Source organism: Papio anubis, chromosome 8 (assembly GCF_008728515.1).
Source record: "Papio anubis isolate 15944 chromosome 8, Panubis1.0, whole genome shotgun sequence".
Lineage (NCBI taxonomy): Eukaryota > Metazoa > Chordata > Mammalia > Primates > Cercopithecidae > Papio > Papio anubis.
This window is the reverse complement of record NC_044983.1, coordinates 126,243,266-126,264,522: the sequence shown is the minus strand read 5'-3', so window position 1 is coordinate 126,264,522 and position 21,257 is coordinate 126,243,266. Positions and strand designations below refer to the sequence as shown.

The following is a 21,257-nucleotide window of genomic DNA, read 5'->3' as shown; positions in this document are numbered from 1 at the left end:
ACTGACAAGAAACAAAACATATCAAATAATTTTTAAATTAATTAAAATGGGAATGATCTCTTAAAAGATATTTCATAATATGGTTTTTTTAAAAAATAGGCTTTACTCCCTCATTTAATAAATCACACTGCTATGGGCTGAATTTTATCCCCCCAAAAATTCCTGTGTTGAAGCCCTAACCACAAATAAAACAGTATCTGGAGATGAGGCTTTTGGGAGCTAATTAGGTTTAAATTAGGCTTAGTGCCCTTATTAGAAGAGACCCTAGAGAGCTTGCTGGCTCGCTCTCTCCACCTTGTGGGGGCACAACAGGAAGGCATCCATCTGCAAGCCAGGAAGACGGCCCTCACCAGAACCTGATCCTGCTAGCACTGTAATCTCAGACTTCCCAGCCTCCAGAATTGTGAGAAATACATTCCTCTTGTTTATGCCATCCAGTCTGTAAATTTTGTTATGGCAGCCTGAGTTGATTAAGACCCACGCAAAATCAGAGAATCATAAGAATGTTTATCCCTGAGTATTACCCTATGTATCTGAAAATTGTAATAACTCCAAAAAACATTCCAGTTGTATTTAAAAGAAACTATGTCCCCAACCCAGAATGTTTGGGGTTTTGAATGCAGGATGAAATTAGCTTATTAAGGTAAAAGGCCTGGCGCAGGAGAGTTAACAACCATATCTTAATCCTGTCAGAGCCTCAGTTCACTCATCTGTAAAATCAAAATTTATAATATTGATCAGCATCTACCTTTCAGAGTCACTGTGGCTATCAAAATGAGAATATGAATTGGGAAGCACTTTGTGAAATCACAAAGTGATTTCATGTCAGGGTAAGCTTGGTGGCTTTCACATGTTAAGAAGTGGATGGACCCTATGTTTCATAAGGCAGGCTGATACTACAGTCCAGCAGAGGCAATAGAATGGATCAGGGTTGAAGGCAAAGTTGGGCTCCATGGCCACCACACTGGCAGTCCCTACCCCACAATGACTCCTGAAGTACCCTCAGCAAACTCAGATCTGTAAGAAGGGAGGCTTTGGAGATTAATCTGTAGAGACTGTGTCCATGTATTGGGCTGAGTCAGCTCAGACCCCAGTAGTTCACATACTTCCTTCTGTATTTCCCTTCAAAGAAGCCATGCAGGGAAGGAGAAATGGACCAGTGGGTTCAGGCTCATACACCCGGGGTGAAATCCTAACTAGTCCATCAATAACTGTGTGACTGAAAGCAATATACCTCTCATGACTCTCAGTTCTCTCATTTGTAAAAATGGTTCTCATAGTGATACCCAGGTTTGTTATGAAGATGATTCCACGTCTGTACAAAATGCCCTGGGCAATGAACATAGTTGACCTCCATAACTAACTCTCTTGCCTTTCCTTTGTTCTGGAATGTTCAAGGGCACCGTTTTTTCCAGGTAACCGGGGCCCAATCAATTCTGCCTAAATTGTAACCAGTGTTCACTCTGTTTAGACCCATTTATGCCTGAGAACTGCCCCGCTGATGGGTTGGTTGAAGCTATGTCTGTGTGATTAAAGTTGATATAGGCAGAGTTTTAGCAGAAAAGGGTAGGTAGAGTGATCAATTCATCATTTTGTATTGGTCTGATTCAATCTGTGCAATTGAAAAATGGTATTACTTCCAAAAATTACTACTAGGTACTATTTTTGAGTATTGAGTATCCACCAGGCTGAGTGTTTTACATACATTATTTTATGAACCATCCTAACACTTCTACAGAGGACCAATTCTCTTCCCCATTGCACCTGGGAAGACGGAGACACTGAGACTAGAGCAACTAGCCTGACATCCGCAAGCAGTAAATGGAGAAGTGTGATGTCAGATCCAGGCCTGCTTTAATGCAGGTTCTATGACTGTGTGCTATTGCTGGGGAAATATGTGTTATTTGCTCCAGCCCCTACAGCATTGGAATTCCTGTCTAATGTATAGGTCAATGATTGCTACTGGATTATGCGTCCTCTAGCAACTTCTATAGATTCATTGTCTAAAAAGAACCCTTTGAAGCATTTAAATTAAAAAAAAAAATCTAATGCTCTTCATTTTTTACCTTACAATTGTAACATGCTTCCTCAATAGTTCGGTTAAAATAAATAATGTTGTCAATCTTTGGTTTGTTAATTTTTGCATGATTTTTCCCCAGCTAGATAGAGGTGAGCAAAAATAATAATGACAATTACATGTATTTTTTATTTAAAAGAAATTTTGGATGGAATCTCACCATGAAGAACAGGGAGTGAATTTACTCTATTTGAAAGGAGGAGGTTTAGAGGGTCGTCCCCTCCCCCAACTAGCAGGTCCTAAGGCAACCCAGTTGTTTCTGTGGGACTCTTAGATCCACCCTGGGACAGCCACAGGCCTGTGAAACCAGAAAGCCATTGAGCTTTCTCCATTAACTTGATAAATAATTTTCAGCACTAACTATGTCTGTGTGCTAAGCTTTGTGCCAAGTGGGAATGGAAGGTGGCATCCCTGCCCTCCAGAACCCGAGTGTCTAGAGAAGAAAGAGAAGGTGCAGATGTCACCTATAGCCCTTTTCTCTTAATTTGTGACTGATTAGGCACAGCAAAACATCCCTGGGGCTCTGCTCCGGAAGGACTGAACAAGACTTGTCGCTAGGAGTAGAATTGCCTCCATTTTAGCTTCAAGAATGCTCCGAGATCCTCCCCTCAAGAACTGATCTTGAAATACATTGTGTGTGTTTGTGGTTCTTTGCAACCACGGGGTAGCCTTACTAATGAGGATCAATGTCTGTAAATTATTAATTACTTTTACATAGTTTCATTCTTATCTTTTATTTAAGTCAAATCCCAGACGTAAAATGAAAGAGAAAGAAAAGTCATGCAGAAAAAAAAAAAAAAAAAAAAAAAAATGTTAAGTCTTCTTGCTATGCTTCTTGTTTTGTAGGGGAAAATAAAAATCATCTAAATGTCTTTTCATTAAGATGCTCCAGTGCGTTCTCTGTATAATGTTAATTGCCTAATGACATTAGCACCATGTGCTGTTTAATAGTCTCTCACCATTAGCTGGCAAAGCACTTTAACATCCATTATTACATCCTTCACTCACAACAGTTCTGTGAGTGAAGCAATCAGGTAGTGCCTTATTTTACAACTATTGAAACTCAGGGTCAGCTTAAACTATGTATCCAGGATCACGTGTTGCAAGGAGTATGGGTTTTAAAAACACAACAGTACCAGTTTAGTCCTGGAATTCTACTTACCAGCTCTGGGTCATAGGGAAAATCATTTTATTTTCTCAGGTTACAATTCCTTCATAAATAGTAGACAAGGAACTTGTCCTTATTGTAGGCCAGGCACTGTTATAAACTCCCTACATGTGTTTATTCACCTCATCTTGACGATGTTATTATTATTAACATTTTATCGAAGCAGAGATTAAAGTATCTGTAGGGAAGTAAAATAACTTCTGTAAGGTCATGTTGCCAGTAAGTGATGGAACAAGATGAGAACTTGGCTGTCCGGCACTAAAGTCTGTGATATTCACCCTCATACTACAGTGATGACAATGTAATAAGGAAAACATCAATTGGGACTCATGACTGTACCAGTCAGGATAGTAACAAACATTCCTAAAATCTCAGTGACTTCGAACAGTAAACATTTATTTTTCATTCACACTTTATGTTCATTACAGGAGGGGGTGTGATAGCAGGATAACACCACATTTTATCCTGATTCAAGGACCCTGTTAAGAAGGCTTCATCAGGAGCTCCTTGACTCATGGTGGTGGATACAGGAGAGAAAAAAATGTTAAAGAGTATTGTTGATAATGGTCTTAAAGCTTCTGCCCAGAAGTGACACATATTTCTACTCATATTTCATTGGTCAAAAGCAACATCAATATCCAGACAAACATCACATGTTTGCACTTATGTGCAGAATCTAAAAATCAAAACAATTGAACTCATAGACCTAGAGAGTAGAAAGATGGTTACCAGAGGCTGGGAAGGGTAGTGGGGGGTTAGCAGGGAGGTGGAGATGGTTCATGGGTAGAAAAAAAATAGAAAAAATAAATAAAACCTATTATTTGATAGTACAACAGACTGTAGTCAGTAATAACTTAATTGTACATTTTAAAACAACTAAAAGAGTGTAATTGGATTGTTTGTAACTCAAAGGATAAATGCTGGAAGGAATGGATACCCCATTCTCCATGATGTGATTATTTCACATTGCCTGCCTGAATCCAAACATCTCATGTACCCCATAAATATATGTACCTACTATGTATTCACAAAAATTAAAAATTAAAAAAGTACGCAGGGAGGACAATCCTACTATACACTTGAATAATATAGTAGTGGCCATGGCTGTGGATAGCACAAATGACCCTTCTCAATGACCTCCTGCACAGAAGCTCATTGGGAAAGTGCATCAGAAACTGATGTGCTCCTCTCAAAGGCTGGATGCCATTTCTTCTCTTGCCTTGTCAAATTTTTTTTAAATGGCTCCTACAGTTTTCATTGTCAGTAGATATAAACTACCATTTGCTTTTTAACTTAAGAGTTAAAGTCAAAACAATGACCCAGAAACCAGGAACTTCACCAAGATCAAGAAAATCCTCATCCTTTAATTACAAGCATTTCTTCTAATGTTCACAAGTTGCCCGTCTAATGTCTAATTTATTTCAATATTTCCATATTCTCAACTCAATTCAACTTTACTTTCTTATGTAAATAGCTTTGCATTACCTTACAACTTAAGAACAGAGGCTGCAAAGATTCAATTGAGTACATGGAATCATTCATTCATTCTTTATTTACTTTTTTTTAAAAAAAGGACACTGCATGTCTTAAGTCCTACTGTATGAAAAGCAGGATGCTCCAGGCTGTGAGGAATATAAGACTGACTCAGGCAGGAACAATGCCTTCAAGGGTCTTATACTCTTTATCAAAAAGCTTGGATATATGTGAACATTAATAGAAAGTATTGGACACTCAGGCATCCACCCATCCACGTACTCAATAAACACCTGCTAAGTGTTAACCAAGTGCCAGCTACAGTACAATCTTAAGATTGGAATATAAAGAGTAGTGGTTCAAAGTTCCCATTCTCAATTAGTTCGGGGGAGACAGATTATTATAACATGGCACCCTAATTATTGTTCACCCAGGATGCAATGAGAACACAGGGAAAGGTATATAAGTCAGACTTGGAAATCAGGGCAGCTTACTGGCCAGAGTTACACCAAGCTTCACTCTAAAAGATGGAGTAGAAGCTCTTCTATTGAATGAGGTAATGGACATTCCAGACTGAGGGAGCACCATGGTCCCAGAGAGGAAAGAAGGAACACAAGGTTCAGACAATGACTTCTTGTTTGGATGGCTGGAGTCTAATGTGTGCATGAGGAATGAGAGGAATAACTAAGGCACTGGACAGATCATGAGGAATTTTGTGTGTCAGACTAGGAATTTTCCATTGCATCTTATAGACCTGTAGTATTTAAATATTTTGATCCCCTATTTTTATCAATAAAATTATATGAAGATATGCATATCTAATAAAATTATATTTATTATCTATTCTATTAATTATAGTCATATGTTTAAAAACATATACCATAAAATATACATAATACAGGGATTTTAAAGGATAATGAGAAAATAAAAATACTTTAAAATATTTTAATTTAATGACAGTATTTAATTTAATTTAAATATTTTAATTTAATTACAATTTTAAAATATTTTAAATTAATTACAATTAAATTTAATTTAATTAAGACTTTTCTGCTTTCACCATTTATTAGAGAGCAATGGGTTTAAACATAATTCTTTTTTAAAAAAAATTTTTAATAGTTTGTGATATAATAATGTAAACGTCAGGTTTTAAGTTCGATTTATTTCTATACCAGGCTTCAATGGCTATCAGAGCTAAACATATATGTTATAAATTTTTTCCAAGCTCATAAATGGATTTAAGCCCTTATAAATGGGTTCAGACCTCATCAGAAATCTTCATTTAGAAGATATTTAAACGTTAGTAAATGTGCAGCTCTAAGAATTTTGATAGATGATATAACAACTTTGGTTTTACAAAAAAATTCTTAAAAAGATGGAAACATTTCCAAACTTCCATTCTCAAAATGCTTTCTTCAGAGCAACAATTTCTTTAAAAATCAGTTACTTTCTTGCTCATTCTTAAGTCATCATCTTGAGTCGGAAGAAATAAAATAAGCAAGTTTGTGGGTTTTTTCCAAATATATGCTAGAAGGAATATTAATGGCGACTCATTATCACAAAAATATCAGCAAATCTGGAACACTTGTCTTCTTGTCAAAGACAAATGAATAGCTCAACTTTAAGTCTGACAACTCTTTTAAGCATTTTGAGGTCAGATAATCATTGTATTTGGGGGGCAATGAAGGTTTTTCTAGTAATTCTTCTACAAAGTATTATATTCTACCATTTGATTTTCTGTATAAATGACATCATTTAATCATAAACTAAAATTGTTCAAAATACTCTGAAAGAAAGAATGCTCATGACTACAGGAAATCATCCAATGGTAGAAATTCTTCTGTCTTCTCAAGATGCCTCCTCCATACTTACAGTCAGAGGATGACCAGACATGTACCCACTAAGTTTCCAGTATCAATGTATATATCAAATGTTGGTAAAGTTTTTCAAAATAAGTAACAAAAGCTGTGAATGGAAGTTCTAACATTTTCTTCCTGCATCTCAATGGATGACCCAGCTCAACCCTGGGATGTAAACACTCTATTTCAGAGACCACAGCTCTAAGAAGTAGGTCAGAAGAGAGTGATGGGGTAATGAGGTCACATTTGTGTTTAGAAGGAGCAACTGGAAACCATGACAGTATGGGCTGGAAAGAGGTGAGGCTGAGGCAGGGATCCCAGACTCAGGCATGATGGTGGTCTGAACTAAGTCACAGAAGAGCTAGAAAGAAGGAAACAGTTGACATTTTGGTTGGAAATGGAATGTGGAATGAAGTATGAAATCAATAATCTATCACAGGTTAATGTTGGGTAGAAAAAGATGCTGGTGGCATTCCCTGAGACAGAGGTTACACAGCAGGTTTTGGAGGAAGGTTTCAAAGAGCCCTTAAAAGTACAGATAAAAGGCTAAGGATGTTCAGAGACTCTTTCCAGTTATTAAAGAACCCAAGAAGGCTTCATGGAAGAGGAGACATTGAAAGCGCAGAGCCGAGGATGCCCACTCTGGTCTTACACGTGTGTCTCTCCATTTACCTATGTCAACAGGTATGTGCGGTCAAGGACAAAACACGATGTTGACATGAGGATTGGAATCCACTCAGGCTCGGTGCTGTGTGGTGTTCTGGGACTAAGGAAGTGGCAGTTTGATGTCTGGTCTTGGGATGTGGACATTGCAAACAAACTCGAATCTGGAGGAATCCCCGGGTAAGACAAAGCAAAGTCCTTTTCATGCTTAATGGTTGTCATTTGCTCATTTTGTGACAGTGGGTTTCCCATCTACAGAAATTCAGGGAAGCAATTATTTGGAAGGAGACCAGACATTGAAACATCAAACAACTATTAGCTTCCAAAATCTAGTAAAATGCATCAGAGGCAACAAGGATACGGAATAACAATAACACTGAGGAGTTCAGGTCTGTGCCCTGCACAGCATTGGTTCTTAGACTTGGCTGCACATTGGAATCTCCAAAGGAACGTTTAAAAAATACTAGTGTCCAGGCCCTGTGCCAGTTTATTTAAAGCAAAATCTGTGCAGAACTATTTTAAGTTCTTCAGTGAATTCTAATGGGCACCCAGGATTAAGGCCTACTGACTTTCCATGCATGACCTAGGACTCAGTGAGGAAATTCAGGCTCTTCCTTAGAAACTCAACTTTTCAAATTTGGCTGTCAAGATTGATTGACATAGGATCCCCAAAGGTGCTAGTGATCTGCAAAGGCCACGGCAACTAAGGTAAGTCTTGAAAAGTCGTATCAAGATTCTGTTTACACAGATTGGACCTAATAAGATCTCGAATATATGTGAGCCAGTGTGATTTTCTGCAGCCTCTCCTTCTTAAAGATGATGGATGGATGGATGGATGGAGATAGATAAATGATAGATAAATAGATAGATGATAGAGAGAGAGAGAGAGAGAGAGAGATAGTGCACCTCCACATATTCCTTTCCCTACCCCTAGACCTGCCCTTGGAGTCACAGATTTCTCTGGTATGTGCCATCATTCCTTGCAAATTATGTTTAATATCAAGTAATATGTTAACATGGGGGAAAAAGACAACAAGTGGTGGAATCAGAGTAACTAGGATTCCCTCTCTGCCCCATGCTAAACGCTGTCATCTTCAGCAAGTTGTGTAAAGCATGCACAGCACCTGGCATGTGATTTTAGTGTGAACTTGGCTTGCATCACTCTACCTATGTGATCTCAGGTCAGTGCTTAACTTCTGAGTCTAACTTTCTCCACTGCAGGAAGAGAGATAATAATACTTATGATTTGCTACCTTGTGAACTTATGTTCCTCCTCCATGAGAGTTTGTTCTCTCATCTGCTAAATGGGCATAATCCACCTCACAGGTCTCCTCTGAAGATTACCTCAGGCAATGTGTATGAAGCACTTTGTACACTGTGCAGGGACAGCCCCAGGTCAGTTACTATTCTTGTGGGGATCCTTCACTCTATGTGGTGTGTCATGGCTGTTTGTCAGACAGGTTTAGAATTGAGGAAGGCCTGATGTGTTACTGCTGGGTTTCTTAAATCTTTCCATTCTTTAGGATTTTCCCACAAGCAACTACCTGCTGAATTTAGACAAACAAGATAGCCAGTTCATCTGTGTTTCCAGGCCTGTATATTAAAAGCATCACCAAATTGGGAATTGCCCATATACTCAACAGATTCCTTTTGCAAACCTTAGAATATGTTTTTGGGGTTTGTAAGATTCTGCTTTGATATTTGAAAGCCAGTTTAGCTACTGTTCTCAATAACATTAAGAAACAGAAGAGTGACCAAGTTTAAATCAGCACATCACTATGGAATACTACGAAGCCATAAAAAGGAATGACATCATGTCCTTTGCAGCAACGTGGATGCAGCTGAAAGAAATTATCTTAAGCAAAATAATGCAGAAACAGAAAACCAAATACCACATGTTCTCACTTCTAAGTGGGAGCTAAACATTGAGTACATAGACGAGAATAGACACTGGGGCCTACTAGAGGGAGAAGGGAGAGAGTGGGTCAAGGGACAAGAAACTACCTGTTGGGTACTATGTTAACTACCTGTGTGAGGGTTTCGTCTTACCCCAAACCTCAGCATCATACAATATGCTTTGTAACAAGCCTGCACATATACTGCCCAATTCTAAAATAAAAGTTGAAAGAGAAGAGAAATGAATAAAATAACTTGTAAAAATAAACAGAAAAGTGACTGAGTTTAAATCATCTTTCACACCCTTATTTTTAATATCATGAGTCATGAGTCTGAACCGTGGGTTTACTACTTACCAGTTATGAAGGCTGGAAGATTGTTGGCAAGTACTTCATGCCCTTCCCAGTTTCTTCACTGTGTTTGGACTGAAAACATTATCAGCCTTAAAAATGCAGTTTCAAATGTGCTTGTGCTTAAAAAGCACTTAGTCTAGCCTTCAATATAGCATCCAGCTCTGCTTAGCCATGGGATGTTGTCAATGTGCAAAATGTAGGAATGTCAAAACGGGACTCCAAACTCACCATGGTTTGATATTGTTTTGGTTTATATTTTTCTGCTTTTTTATTGTCTTCTTCTTTAACACCTCTGAACCTTGGGTTTCTAGAACAATGGTTCTCAAATTTCAACACTGGAATCACCCTAGGGCTTATTAAACCATAGCTTGCTGGGCCCCACCTGCAGAGTTTCTGGGTCAGTATGTCTGGCATGGAACTCAAGATGATGCTTTCTACCAGTTCCCGGTAGAAACTGCTGGCCTTAGTACTACACCATGAAGATCACCATTTTTGAGCTTGTGTTAAATGAGACAATGCATATAAAGTCCTTTGTCCTGTACTCAGTAAATATTAATGGTGGTTGTGGTGGTAGTAGTTACCATATAATACAGTTCCAGGGTGGTAGAGAGACACTGAAAGTAAAAGCACTTATCTCAATCCAGCACTGCCACTAATACCTAATATGATTTGGGGCCAAATATGTACTTGTTACTTCTGGGTCAGTTTCAGCATCTACAAAATGAGACAAAGAAATGTCTAATACCGGTTGTTTGAAGAACGGAAATGATATGAGATAATCCATAGGACACATAGTAATACCTTTGGCTACTAGATAACGTTTATGCAAAGCAAGAGTTACACAATTGTTAGGTCTTAATTTAGTATCATGACTACTTTTATTATATCCTAGCATTAAAATTTATCAGAAAATGCCAAGTTTACTTGAAACTCAATATATGAGAATATTGCCTGAAAACTGACACATTTCCTTAGAAAGAAATGCAAGCTACAGAATCTCATCTGCAAATGCCTTACCCCAAAGCTCAAGTTAGTAGCAAGGTTGGAAAGAAACATATAAAACCCAGTTTCTACCAAAACATTTAGGTGTATATTGATTAGCACTTCAGCAGAAGAATCAGTGAAGGCAAGGATCTCTTTCACTAGTGAAAACATAATATTGGGTTAATACATGGAAGTATTTGTCCCCCTACGTACTGACAGCAGAATAATAAAAATGTAGAATCCAAAGAAAACACTAAATGGGGTTGAAATCAAACTTACTTATCTGAAAAGAAAATCAACCATGGTGCTTTAGAAAACCCTCCTACCAGGTTCATTTTGCCTAGGAGAAAAGATAAGCTTCCAGTCTTAACTCAGATTCATCTGAGAAAGCAGGCGAGAACTTCCATTTCATGGAAGGTCAAACCATCTGTTATTCTCCCAGGTCAATATTATTGAGTTCATATGTATTAACAAAATGCATCTTGGGAATATTTTGTATTTATTCAGCACATTTCTCAAGAGAGCGAAAACATGTTTCACACACTTATTTTTAACATCTTGCACTTGAAATCAATCAAGATATTTACGTGGAAGATGTGGAGAACATGCTTAAATTATCAGAAATGATTTGTTTGTACTTTCTGTTTTTTCACATGTTCTTTGCAATGAACTATTCTCTCTGTAAGTAAGGATTTAGCAGAATGGGTTAGAAGGATGAGAGGGAGTAACAGAGCTAATGCTAAAAGTAAATTGCATTTTATTTAATTAATGAATTTATTTATTTTTTCTAAGACAGGGTCTCACTTTGTTGTCCAGGCTGGAGTGCAGTGCCATGATCTTGGCTCACTACAGCTTCAACTTTCTGGGGTCAAGTGATCCTCCCACCTCTGCCTCTCAAGTAGCTGGGAGTACAGGCATGCACCACCACGCCCAGCTAACTTTTGTATTTTTTTGTAGAGATGGTGTTTGTCATGTTGCCCAGGCTGGTCTCAAACTCCTGAGCTCCAGCAATTCACCTGTCTCGGCTTCCTCAGCATGAGCCACTACAATGCATTTTTAAAAGCCACTCTAAAATTTTTTTAAAAACTTCTCTGTTTACTTGGATGTATTATTCTTAGCATTACAAAAGCCAATCAAAATATTAAGCATTCTTTCATTCAAATGAATACTAAAGTAAACTTAGGAAAATGACTTTTGAGCTGAATTGGACAGTAGGAAATTGTTAGTAAGCATTAAATAGCACATTGAATCTGGAGAATTGCCAATTACTTGAATAGCTGGAGAGAGCGTAGGAGAGCTATATTAGAGGAGTGTCAGAAAATGAGCTTTGAAGTGATAGAGCCAGAGAATGAAAGCTTGGAGTCGTTATTCAGAAGGCCTGACAATAGTCTTCTGTAAGCCTCGAGGAGGCATGGAATACACAACAGTAATATGATGACAATGGCATTTCTTAGAATACTCTTAATAACTTACATATTTGCTTTTATAGTGTATATATTGTACCATGCACTGTTTTGACTGCCTTACACAAATCAAATTGTGTAATAATCACAATGATGGTCAGAGATAGGTGCTATTATGTTTCCCATATTACGGGTAAGAAAATGGACTGATAGAAAGGCTAAGTAATTTGCCCAAGATCTCTCAGCTGGCAAGTGGCAGAGCTGGGTTTGAATCCAGGAGATCTAGCAACAAAGTCCATGTTTGTAACCACCTTGCCTTGCTGGTCTACCCAGACCACATTATAACCCAATAAGTAGTCTGATTGAGTTAGACAGTTATGAGGACAGAAAAACTCTTCCCCAGAAGAATTTACCATGTGAAATTTCCATGAATCAAGTTCAATCCTCAAGGCCCTGATGTCATATGTTATTTTGCTAAAAAAGAAGCCTGAGTCATGAGCTACGGTGGCTGACAATTGTGCAGCCATGAGTCACTTCACTTGTGAGTGAGCCCAGTCAGCTGCCAGCCTGCACATGTCCACAGCTTTGTTCTTTGCTCCTTATAGTATACATGTTATAGGGGAAATTGCACCCAAAGTGGTTTTCCCAAAGGACCCTCAGTGGAGCCCTATGGACTTATCAGAATCACCCTTGAGAAGAATATAGACAAGTTGGAGAAACAAGATACAAATACACGAAGACTGAAATGCTAGGACAGGTTCCAAGACGATGAAAGAACTGTTTTTGCTTGGTGATTTGGATAATAATTGCCACTGGGTTTCAGAAACATTTGCAGCACTTGTTTTTCCGATATAATCAACACCACTGAAAAAAAAAAAATCACTGTTTTGTAAAGTTTGCTGGGATCAGGCTGACAATCATAAGAAGAGCCAAAAGATGTGCTTAGGTGTCGCTCAGAAGGGCTGTATTTTATCAGAGGCAACAGTGCCTCTTGGGGCGATGTCCGTGATACTGTGCTCATGAATTTATGCTTCTATTTTATTTTATTCTTTCTACTTTTTAGGAAGACAAATATTGTCCTTGAGGACATGTCCTAATAATACAGGACAAAAAATATATAGCCTTTGCAGGCAACATCAGGAGTGTGTAATGACCTATGCCTTCTACACACAGGAGGATTCACATTTCCAAAGCCACGCTGGACTGCCTCAACGGTGACTATAACGTGGAAGAGGGTCACGGTAAAGAGAGGAATGAATTCCTGAGGAAGCATAATATCGAGACTTATTTAATTAAGCAGCCTGAGGACAGCCTGCTGTCCTTGCCTGAAGATATCGTCAAGGAGTCAGTGAGCTCCTCAGACCGGAGAAACAGTGGGGCCACGTTCACTGAAGGATCCTGGAGCCCTGAGCTACCCTTTGATAATATCGTGGGGAAACAGAATGTAAGTCCTCTCTTCCTCCTTCTGCTTGGCCATGAATGCATGCTCGTGTGCATCTCCAATCCAGACGCCTCAGAGAAAACTGATTCATCTTTAACCTTTTCTCCAATGAGCACCATAATTGCAAATGATCAAACTATCTCTGTGTCTCCTCAGGACAGAATTAACCTCCTGTGCAATTTCAGGAAATGCCAGAAATGCCAGAGGGTTCCTAACACCTTCTCTCTCTCTCTCTCTTTTTTTTTTTTTTTTTTTTTTTGTAACCTAGCTAAAAATAAATATTATGTGAAGCGGAATTGTAATTTTACCAAAAAACCACTCATGTTGGGAAAAATAAACTCCCTGTTATTAAACTAAAGGGGAGGGTCAAGTACATGATAATGTCCCTTTTTCGGTAGCTGACCATCATCAGTCCTGCATCGCCCTCTGAGATTCAAAATCAGGAGGGCACTGCTGATTTGGAAACAGGAAAGTAGCACCAAGTGGTCGGAGTCAGGGAGTTCAGTAGGAGCATGCAATTTCAAAGCTGCCCACATGATTCTATTTTTATATAACACGGATTTGCATCTTCTATGAAGGACAGAGCTACAAAGTCAGTACATAAGGAGTAGATCACCAATAACCAAAATTATTTTTAAATAATTTATTCAAATATTGAAATCACATTAAACCCAATGAGATGCTCAGATTCCAAGAGGCACTTAGAGAACTGAGGCTGAGCCAGGTCAAGAACCAAGGTGGACACAGAGATTCTGTTCTCCCAGAATGCTTGCTCAGAGCCGTGGCAAAATTACCTGCTCTAACATGGATTTTCCCTTTTACCTCTTAGACACAGCACATTTAGTTGAATTCATGTAAGTTCAATGGTGTGACTGTACTATACATTTTTAGAGAAAGAAATAAAGATAGCCAATATATAACACTTATCTAACAGTTATCTGACAGTTTCTGACAAGATCCTCAACCACGCAGAAGCTGAGAGTACCATGAAGTACCCAGCCAATAGTGTCTGGAGTTTTATGAAGACATATAAGGGTTAATTTTTAAATTCCATAGACCTGAACATTTCTCATTAACTTGTAGGTAAGAAAAATCTGTCTGCCTAAAAATTTTTTAAATGGAAAAGGTTAAAATGCTGACAGTCTCCCCTCTTTCTTCTGCATTTGAAAGTTTGATGGGGCACTCTGAGACTAGGCTATCTGGTTTCTTTCTGGATCTGTGAGGGAGGAACTATGAGAAAATGTGGGCCAGATTCCACTGGGAAAAGCTGCAGGTTGAATCTAGGCTGCATGCCTTGCAAGAGTTGACTCTTAGGTCTTTGACAGCTTTTTTATGAGTGTTTAATTTCACCCCAAAATTATCATGCCCACACAAGTCATAACTGATTGCAATGCCTAGTTTCTTTCCATCTCTGAGTTGGTATGCATGGTACAGTTTGCTGTTTTATAAAATAATGGTGTTATATACTTCCTGGAGTGGGTGCATGACCAGCTGACAGTGCCTTCTCTGCTGCTTTTGCCTGTTGTTAGCTTGGGTCTGAATGCTGATTATTTAAAGAGAAAGAAATGCATGCCTCATCCTGAAGACCTCAGCATAAAGTTGTCTCTCTCAGTTTCAGTTTTTGTTTTGTCTTTTTTATTTTTGAGGAATCTCTCTCCAGTTAAACTGATTGTAGGAATTAAGATAATTCGTTAATGTTCTAATCTGTATTGTACATGAACTTGCTACTAATAACTGAGAGCCAAGAAGAGGGAGGTGGAGGTTCTTGGTTTTATTCTACAGTTGATTGATCTGATTAAATTGTATAGGAGTACTTGAAATATTTATTTGCTGATTTCCTAAAGATATTTCCTGATGCCACCAAATACCTATTATACGAGATGTCATTATTAGCTAGAGATTGTTATTCTTGTTTAATCATACCATGTATTTTTTATGATACCCAAGTTTTGCCTGGATGTAACCCATCTGTGCCATCTTCAGCACGAATAATCTGAATTCATTTTGATGCCTTCAGACTGAAGAGCCAGTGAATGTGTGCTGATATTCATGAATAACCACGTGCCACCAATAATATTTTGGAAATTACTAAGCCTATTAAAACAGTCACAAGTATTCAGTGTTTGTACTTATGCCTAACTCTAGAAGTCAGTGAGCCATATGTGCAATTCAGAGACATAATTTGTCCCTGGAAGAGATCAAGACTGGTCTGGCTGAGCCTATGCTGTGCCAAAACACCCAGTCAATTCCACGGAAGCCCCGACCATCTGAGTGTTTGCATAACACAGATAAAGCATACTAATGCTTCACTGGGGGTATTCCAGCTAAATTGGCCAGATGTTTTGGCTTCTATTGATTCATAATGTGTGCTTAGAAATATGTTTAATGGCATCAAATTGCTGTGTCATATTCTGTGCTATGTAGACAGCAGATGTTCAGATAGTTACATCCTCATGTATTCATTCATTCAATAAGGATTAATTGAGCATCTATTACAAGCCAACTACTGCTAGTTTAAAAAAAAAAAAAAAAAAAAAAGAGGAGGGCTGGGGAAAAAAATCACTTTAGAGACAAAGTCATCCAGTAGTTGATATTCTTAATGAAGATAGAAATTATATCCGTTTCACTTACCACAATTTAGCCCACAATTAGAACAATACCTGGTAAATCACAGGGCTTGATTAAAGTTTGTTGAATGAGTGAATTAAATGATAGATATGGGTAGTGAGGGAGAGGAACCAGTCAGGTTTGAATTCTAGATTTTTTGCTTGGGTGACTGCGTGGATGATAGAACTTCCAACTAAAATAAGCAGTATTAGAATAGGAGATTGTGTGAGGAAGACTAGGAATTCTCTTTGGGACATGTTGAGCTTAAGGTGTCTGGGAAAAATCCAGGGAGAGTGATCGTGCATTTCTGAAACTCAGGCATAAAAGAACTGTGCAAGAGATGTGAATTTGGTATTCATAGTCACGAGAATTTTGGAGTTAGTAGAAGACATGGCAGTGAAAGAGATCGCTGTTAAGAATCAGTAAAATTAAGGAACAAGAAGACACAAGCAGACCTTGAGGAACACAAGTTGGAAGGTGAAAGAGAGTCAGTATTCCTTGGCAGAGACAGAGAAGAAGCAGTCAAAGTGGTCAGAAGAGAACTAGGGAATGTGGTGTCATGGAAGCCTAGAGAGTATGGCATTTTGAGAAGGAAGGGGCCATCAGCAAAGTCCAATGGAGACAAGAGGCCCAGGAAAATGAAGACTGAAAGCTGCCTATTGGAACTGGATTGAAGGACATCATTGGCAAGAGGCAGATCTGGTGAGATGGTAGAGTCAGAAGCCAAGTCATCATAATTGGTAAGCGGTGGCTCTGGGTTTCCAAGAACTCCAGTTCCACCCCTGTTCCCTTCCCTCTACCCATTCCAGTAGTTTGCAGATAGCTTGGGGAAGCAATGAAAATCACCAATCATTATCTCTGGCCCCTTATGTGAGTCTTCCAGTTTCTGTCTGCCTGACAGAAACTGGTTTTGATGCTGTGTCTTCTCTGCCCCTGTATCTGTATACGTTTGGGTTAAAATTGTTGGTTTGACTGCGTTCTGGTATCCAAGTTTTGCTCTTGGACATCCTGAGCACCCATGCCCTTTTACATCCCTGCCCCCTGACAGGTGCAGATGCTCTGCCTCTTAATTTGATGCCTTGGTTTCCTGAACCCTCACTCAGATCCAAGTGAGACTCCCTATGCCTTGAGTTTCCAGGTGAAATGAAAGTAAGAAAACTAAAAGGCAAGAAGTTTATGATCACAGGTGGACTATTGGAACTTAAGATTTTAAAAGTAGAAGGAGATGGTTGAAGTAGATCAAGAGTGAAAAATTTCACATCTAGGGGAGAATATCCAGGAAGTTCAAGGCTAGATTATTAAATGAGTTATCAACATGGACATTAAATCTCTCAGTGTAAAGATAACATTGGAAATGAAAGGAAGACAAGAACAGGATCCTTATCATAAAGGTTATAGTTTCCTTTATGTTTATATTTATATTGCTCTGAGTAAAATCTATATCTGGGCTTGAGCTATTGTTCCTTCTGTTATTTAACAGCTATTCAAGTGTACTACATACTGAGGATCCAATAATGAATCCCTGTCCTCCAGGAGCTTATATTTCTCTTTTCTTTTCTTTTCTTTTTTTTTTTTTTTTTGAGACGGAATTTCACTCTGTCGCCCAGGCTGGAGTGCAATGGCACAATCTCAGCTCACTGCAACCTCCGCCTCCTGGGTTCAAGCGATTCTCCCGACTCAGCCTCTTAAGTAGCTGAGATTACAGGCACGTGCCAGCACTCCTGGCTAATTTTGGTATTTTTAGTAGAAATGGGATTTCACCATGTTGGCCAGGCTGGTCACAAACTCCTGACCTCAAATGATCCACTCGCCTTGGACTCCCAAAGTTCTGGGATTACAGGCTTGAGCCACTGCACTGGGCCCGGGAGTTTACATTTCAAAGGAGTGAGGAATGCAGACAATTAATCAAAACATGTAAGTGTAATGAAGGAAATAGAGAGCTATGACCAGGGAATATATAGAATATAGAAGGGATTGTTAAACCTCTCTAAAGATTTAATACAAGTGCTAAAAGGACCCTCATGCAAATAAGCAGGAAAAGAGCATTCTAAACAGAGGAAAAGCAGTACAGACACCCTGAGGTAGAAAAGAGTTTAGTGTGTTAGAACAGCAAAAAGGCCCAAGTATCTAGAGCATAATGAGCAGGGAAAAGGGGTAACAGATGGAGCTAAGGGGGCTGGGACCTCCATCCGGCAAGCCTTGTTGATGGATTTTATTCCAGGAGAAGTGAAAGAAAGGTTATAAGCGGGGCAGTGATGTGCTCTCAATTAGATTTTTAAGGGATCACTTTGGCTGCCTGTGAAGAATGGACTGTCAGGGCAAGAGCAGACTTAGAAGAAAAAAAAAATCCATCTTAGACTTCAGATTTTCAAGAAGATACCAAAGGTTCTTATGTAGCTATAAAATGTGTTGCGTGAAGGATAGTAATCATTTTAACTGGATTTTTATGACAAGTGATATGCCAAGAGAACGGAGGCTACTCTTTTAGAAGCGAGGACCCTTTGCAGAGCCTAGAATTTGTTTCCCTATGTTGTGGAATCATCTTCATCCCATCAATCCCTTTCACATTTATTACGGCCCGAGAATCCAGCCATGTTTCTGTTACTCCGCTAGGTCTTTTAAAAGAGTCACATGGAGAAAAGTACACAACTGGTACCTGCATTGTATATTTTAGTCATTTCTACACAATAGACTGATTTGAGGCATTTTTGTTATCTTGAAATTAATGTGTTTCCAGTGAGGATTATAAAGACAGATGGAATTTCTATCTCCATGTAACAAATGGAAAGCAAACACACTTCATTGCCTGGAATATAGATAAACATCCACGAGGTCACCAACACTGACAGGAGTACAGAGCTTTGGGACAGGTAGCATGTCGGGAGTGGTGTGCACATGTTTTTCCACTTAATTCTCACACCAGCCTTACAGGGTAAGTGTGATGTGCCTACTTCACAAATGGGAAAACTGGGATTCAGAGAGAATTGATTAATTCCCTGAAGGACACATTGCAGGTAAATAACAGAGATGGAATTAGAGCCCCATATATCTGACTCCAAAAGCCCCATGCTTTCCATCAGTTCACACTGCTTCCCTCTTTGTGGCCTGAAGATATATGCTGGGTGTCACCTTCTACCTTGTTTTCAGGTCATCCGTCAGTCTCAGAAGGTGAGTGAGTATTTGTGTGTGTTGTGCGTGTAGTGTGTGTGAATATGTGTGTGGTGTGGTGTGTGTTATGTGTTTATGTACACGGTGTGTATATGTGTAGTGTGCATGTATAGGTGTGTGGTATGTATGTGGTGTACGTGTGTGGTGTTTACATGTGTATGTTTTATGTACATTGCTGTGTATGTGTATGTGGTGTGATATATGTATATATTTGTGGTATGGGGTATGTGTGTGATATGTGTGTATATGTGTATATATGTGTGGTATGTATGCACATATATGTATGTGATGTATGTGTGTGATGTATGTGTGTATGTGTGTATGATGTGGGGTGTGTGGATGTGAGTGGTGTGTGTGTGTGTGTGTGATGTGTATAGGTGTGGAGTGTGTTTATACATGTGTAAAGTTCTCTACTGCTATCAGTGTTGGTGACCTTGTGGATGTTTATCTATATTCCAGGCAATGAAAAGTATTTGCTTTCCACGTGTGGCTGTGTGTGTTGTGTGCAAGTATATATCTATGTGTGGTAGGCATGTAGTGTGTGGTGTATGTGTGTGTGTGTATGTACATGTGGCGTGTGTATATGTATATGTATGTGATATACATGCATGGTGTGTATGTGTGTGATGTGGTGTGTGTGTGGTGTGTATGTATGTGTGGTGTAGTGTGTGTGTAGTGTGTATATATGCGTGTGGTGTGTATGTATATGTGTATGTATGTGTGGTGTGGATGTGTGTGTAGTGTGTATATATGTGTGTGTGGTGTGTATGTATATGTGTATGTATGTGTGGTGTGGTGTGTGTGTAGTGTGTATATGTGCGTGTGTGGTGTGTATGTATATGTGTATGTATGTGTGGTGTGTGTAGTATGTATATGTGCGTGTGTGGTGTGTATGTATATGTGTATGTATGTGTGGTGTGTGTAGTATTATGTATATGTGCGTGTGTGGTGTGTATGTATATGTATGTATGTGTGGTGTGTGTAGTATGTATATATGCGTGTGTGGTGTGTATGTATATGTGTATGTATGTGTGGGGTGGTGTGTGTGTAGTGCATATATATGTGTGTGTGGTATGTATGTCTATGTGTATGTATGTGTGGTGTGGTGTGTGTGTGTGTAGTGTGTATATATGTGTGTGTGTGGTGTGTGTATATGTGTATGTATGTGTGGGGTGTGTATGTGTATGTACATGTATTCACCCTCTCATATATATGGGTCTCATATATTTGAGTTACTCACCAGAGCTATTTAGAAATTTTATATGAAAACATCAGGAAATGACCAGATTCTGCTCCAGCTAAATTTTGGAAATCCTACCCAACCAAGAAGGATCTAATTGCCTGAGTGTCCTGGCATGATGATTGTTTGCCTGGAAAAAGGCAACACTAGGCAGCCTCTCACATGTGCCTAGTAGTAAAGCAAACAAACAACCATTTGACTTAGTCCCACTTGAGTTGGCAGGTGTTGAGACCAGAAGAAAAGGAAATGTGAAGAGAGTGGAGGCTGGCTGGGTTGGCGAGCATGGTCAAAGAATATATTTAGGTTACTATATCTTCACCAATTCCAGCTGGGACTTTTCTTAGATCCTGTTCCCTGTATTTATTAGAAGAAAAGGAAGAATTCTCATCTGATCACCGTCCTGATTAAGACCTCCTTGTGGATCCAATGCTGAGCCTCAGGCTCCTCAGAGTGAACTGGTTAATTCTGTAGGCTGTGAGTCTTGTGATCTTTGAGTAAATCTCTGCAGGATTCAAAATCTGCACATATGATAGTGGAAGGGCCTGAATAGAAACTGAGCAGGACTGAGTTGGAGCCAGATTTGTCCACTTGCTACTAAGAGACCTTGGACAACCACTTCTGCCCTCCAAGGCTCGGTGTCCTCATTTGTACAATAGCAAAACTGGACTGGATGATCCATCAATTCCTTTCAGCTCTGACATTGCCCTATTCAATTTCCTTACCTCAGACACAGGCTGCGAGACTGTGGCCATACTGGTGAGCCACATACACTTCAGAATTCTACCATCCATAAATAATTTACCAGGAAGCTATGGGGACATCCACTGTTTACAGTTATCTTACTGTAGGATAACAGCTATGCTTATCCTGGTGAACTGTCTTAAAACATGAATACCAAATTCAGCAACAGGAGTTAAAGAAAAAA

At 39.0% G+C, this 21,257-nt stretch overlaps 1 protein-coding gene across 3 annotated transcripts in view; it reads left to right on the top strand.

The window, feature by feature from the left end:
* ADCY8 (adenylate cyclase 8) overlaps window positions 1-21,257 on the top strand; it is a 265,567-nt gene that overhangs the window by 129,214 nt on the left and 115,096 nt on the right. For all 3 annotated transcript variants that reach the window (XM_021942625.2, XM_009213592.4, XM_021942626.2), the window contains exons 6-7: window positions 7,262-7,420; window positions 13,050-13,320. In XM_021942625.2, coding sequence (XP_021798317.1) covers window positions 7,262-7,420; window positions 13,050-13,320 — 430 coding nt within the window. The remainder of the gene's footprint in view (window positions 1-7,261; window positions 7,421-13,049; window positions 13,321-21,257) is intronic.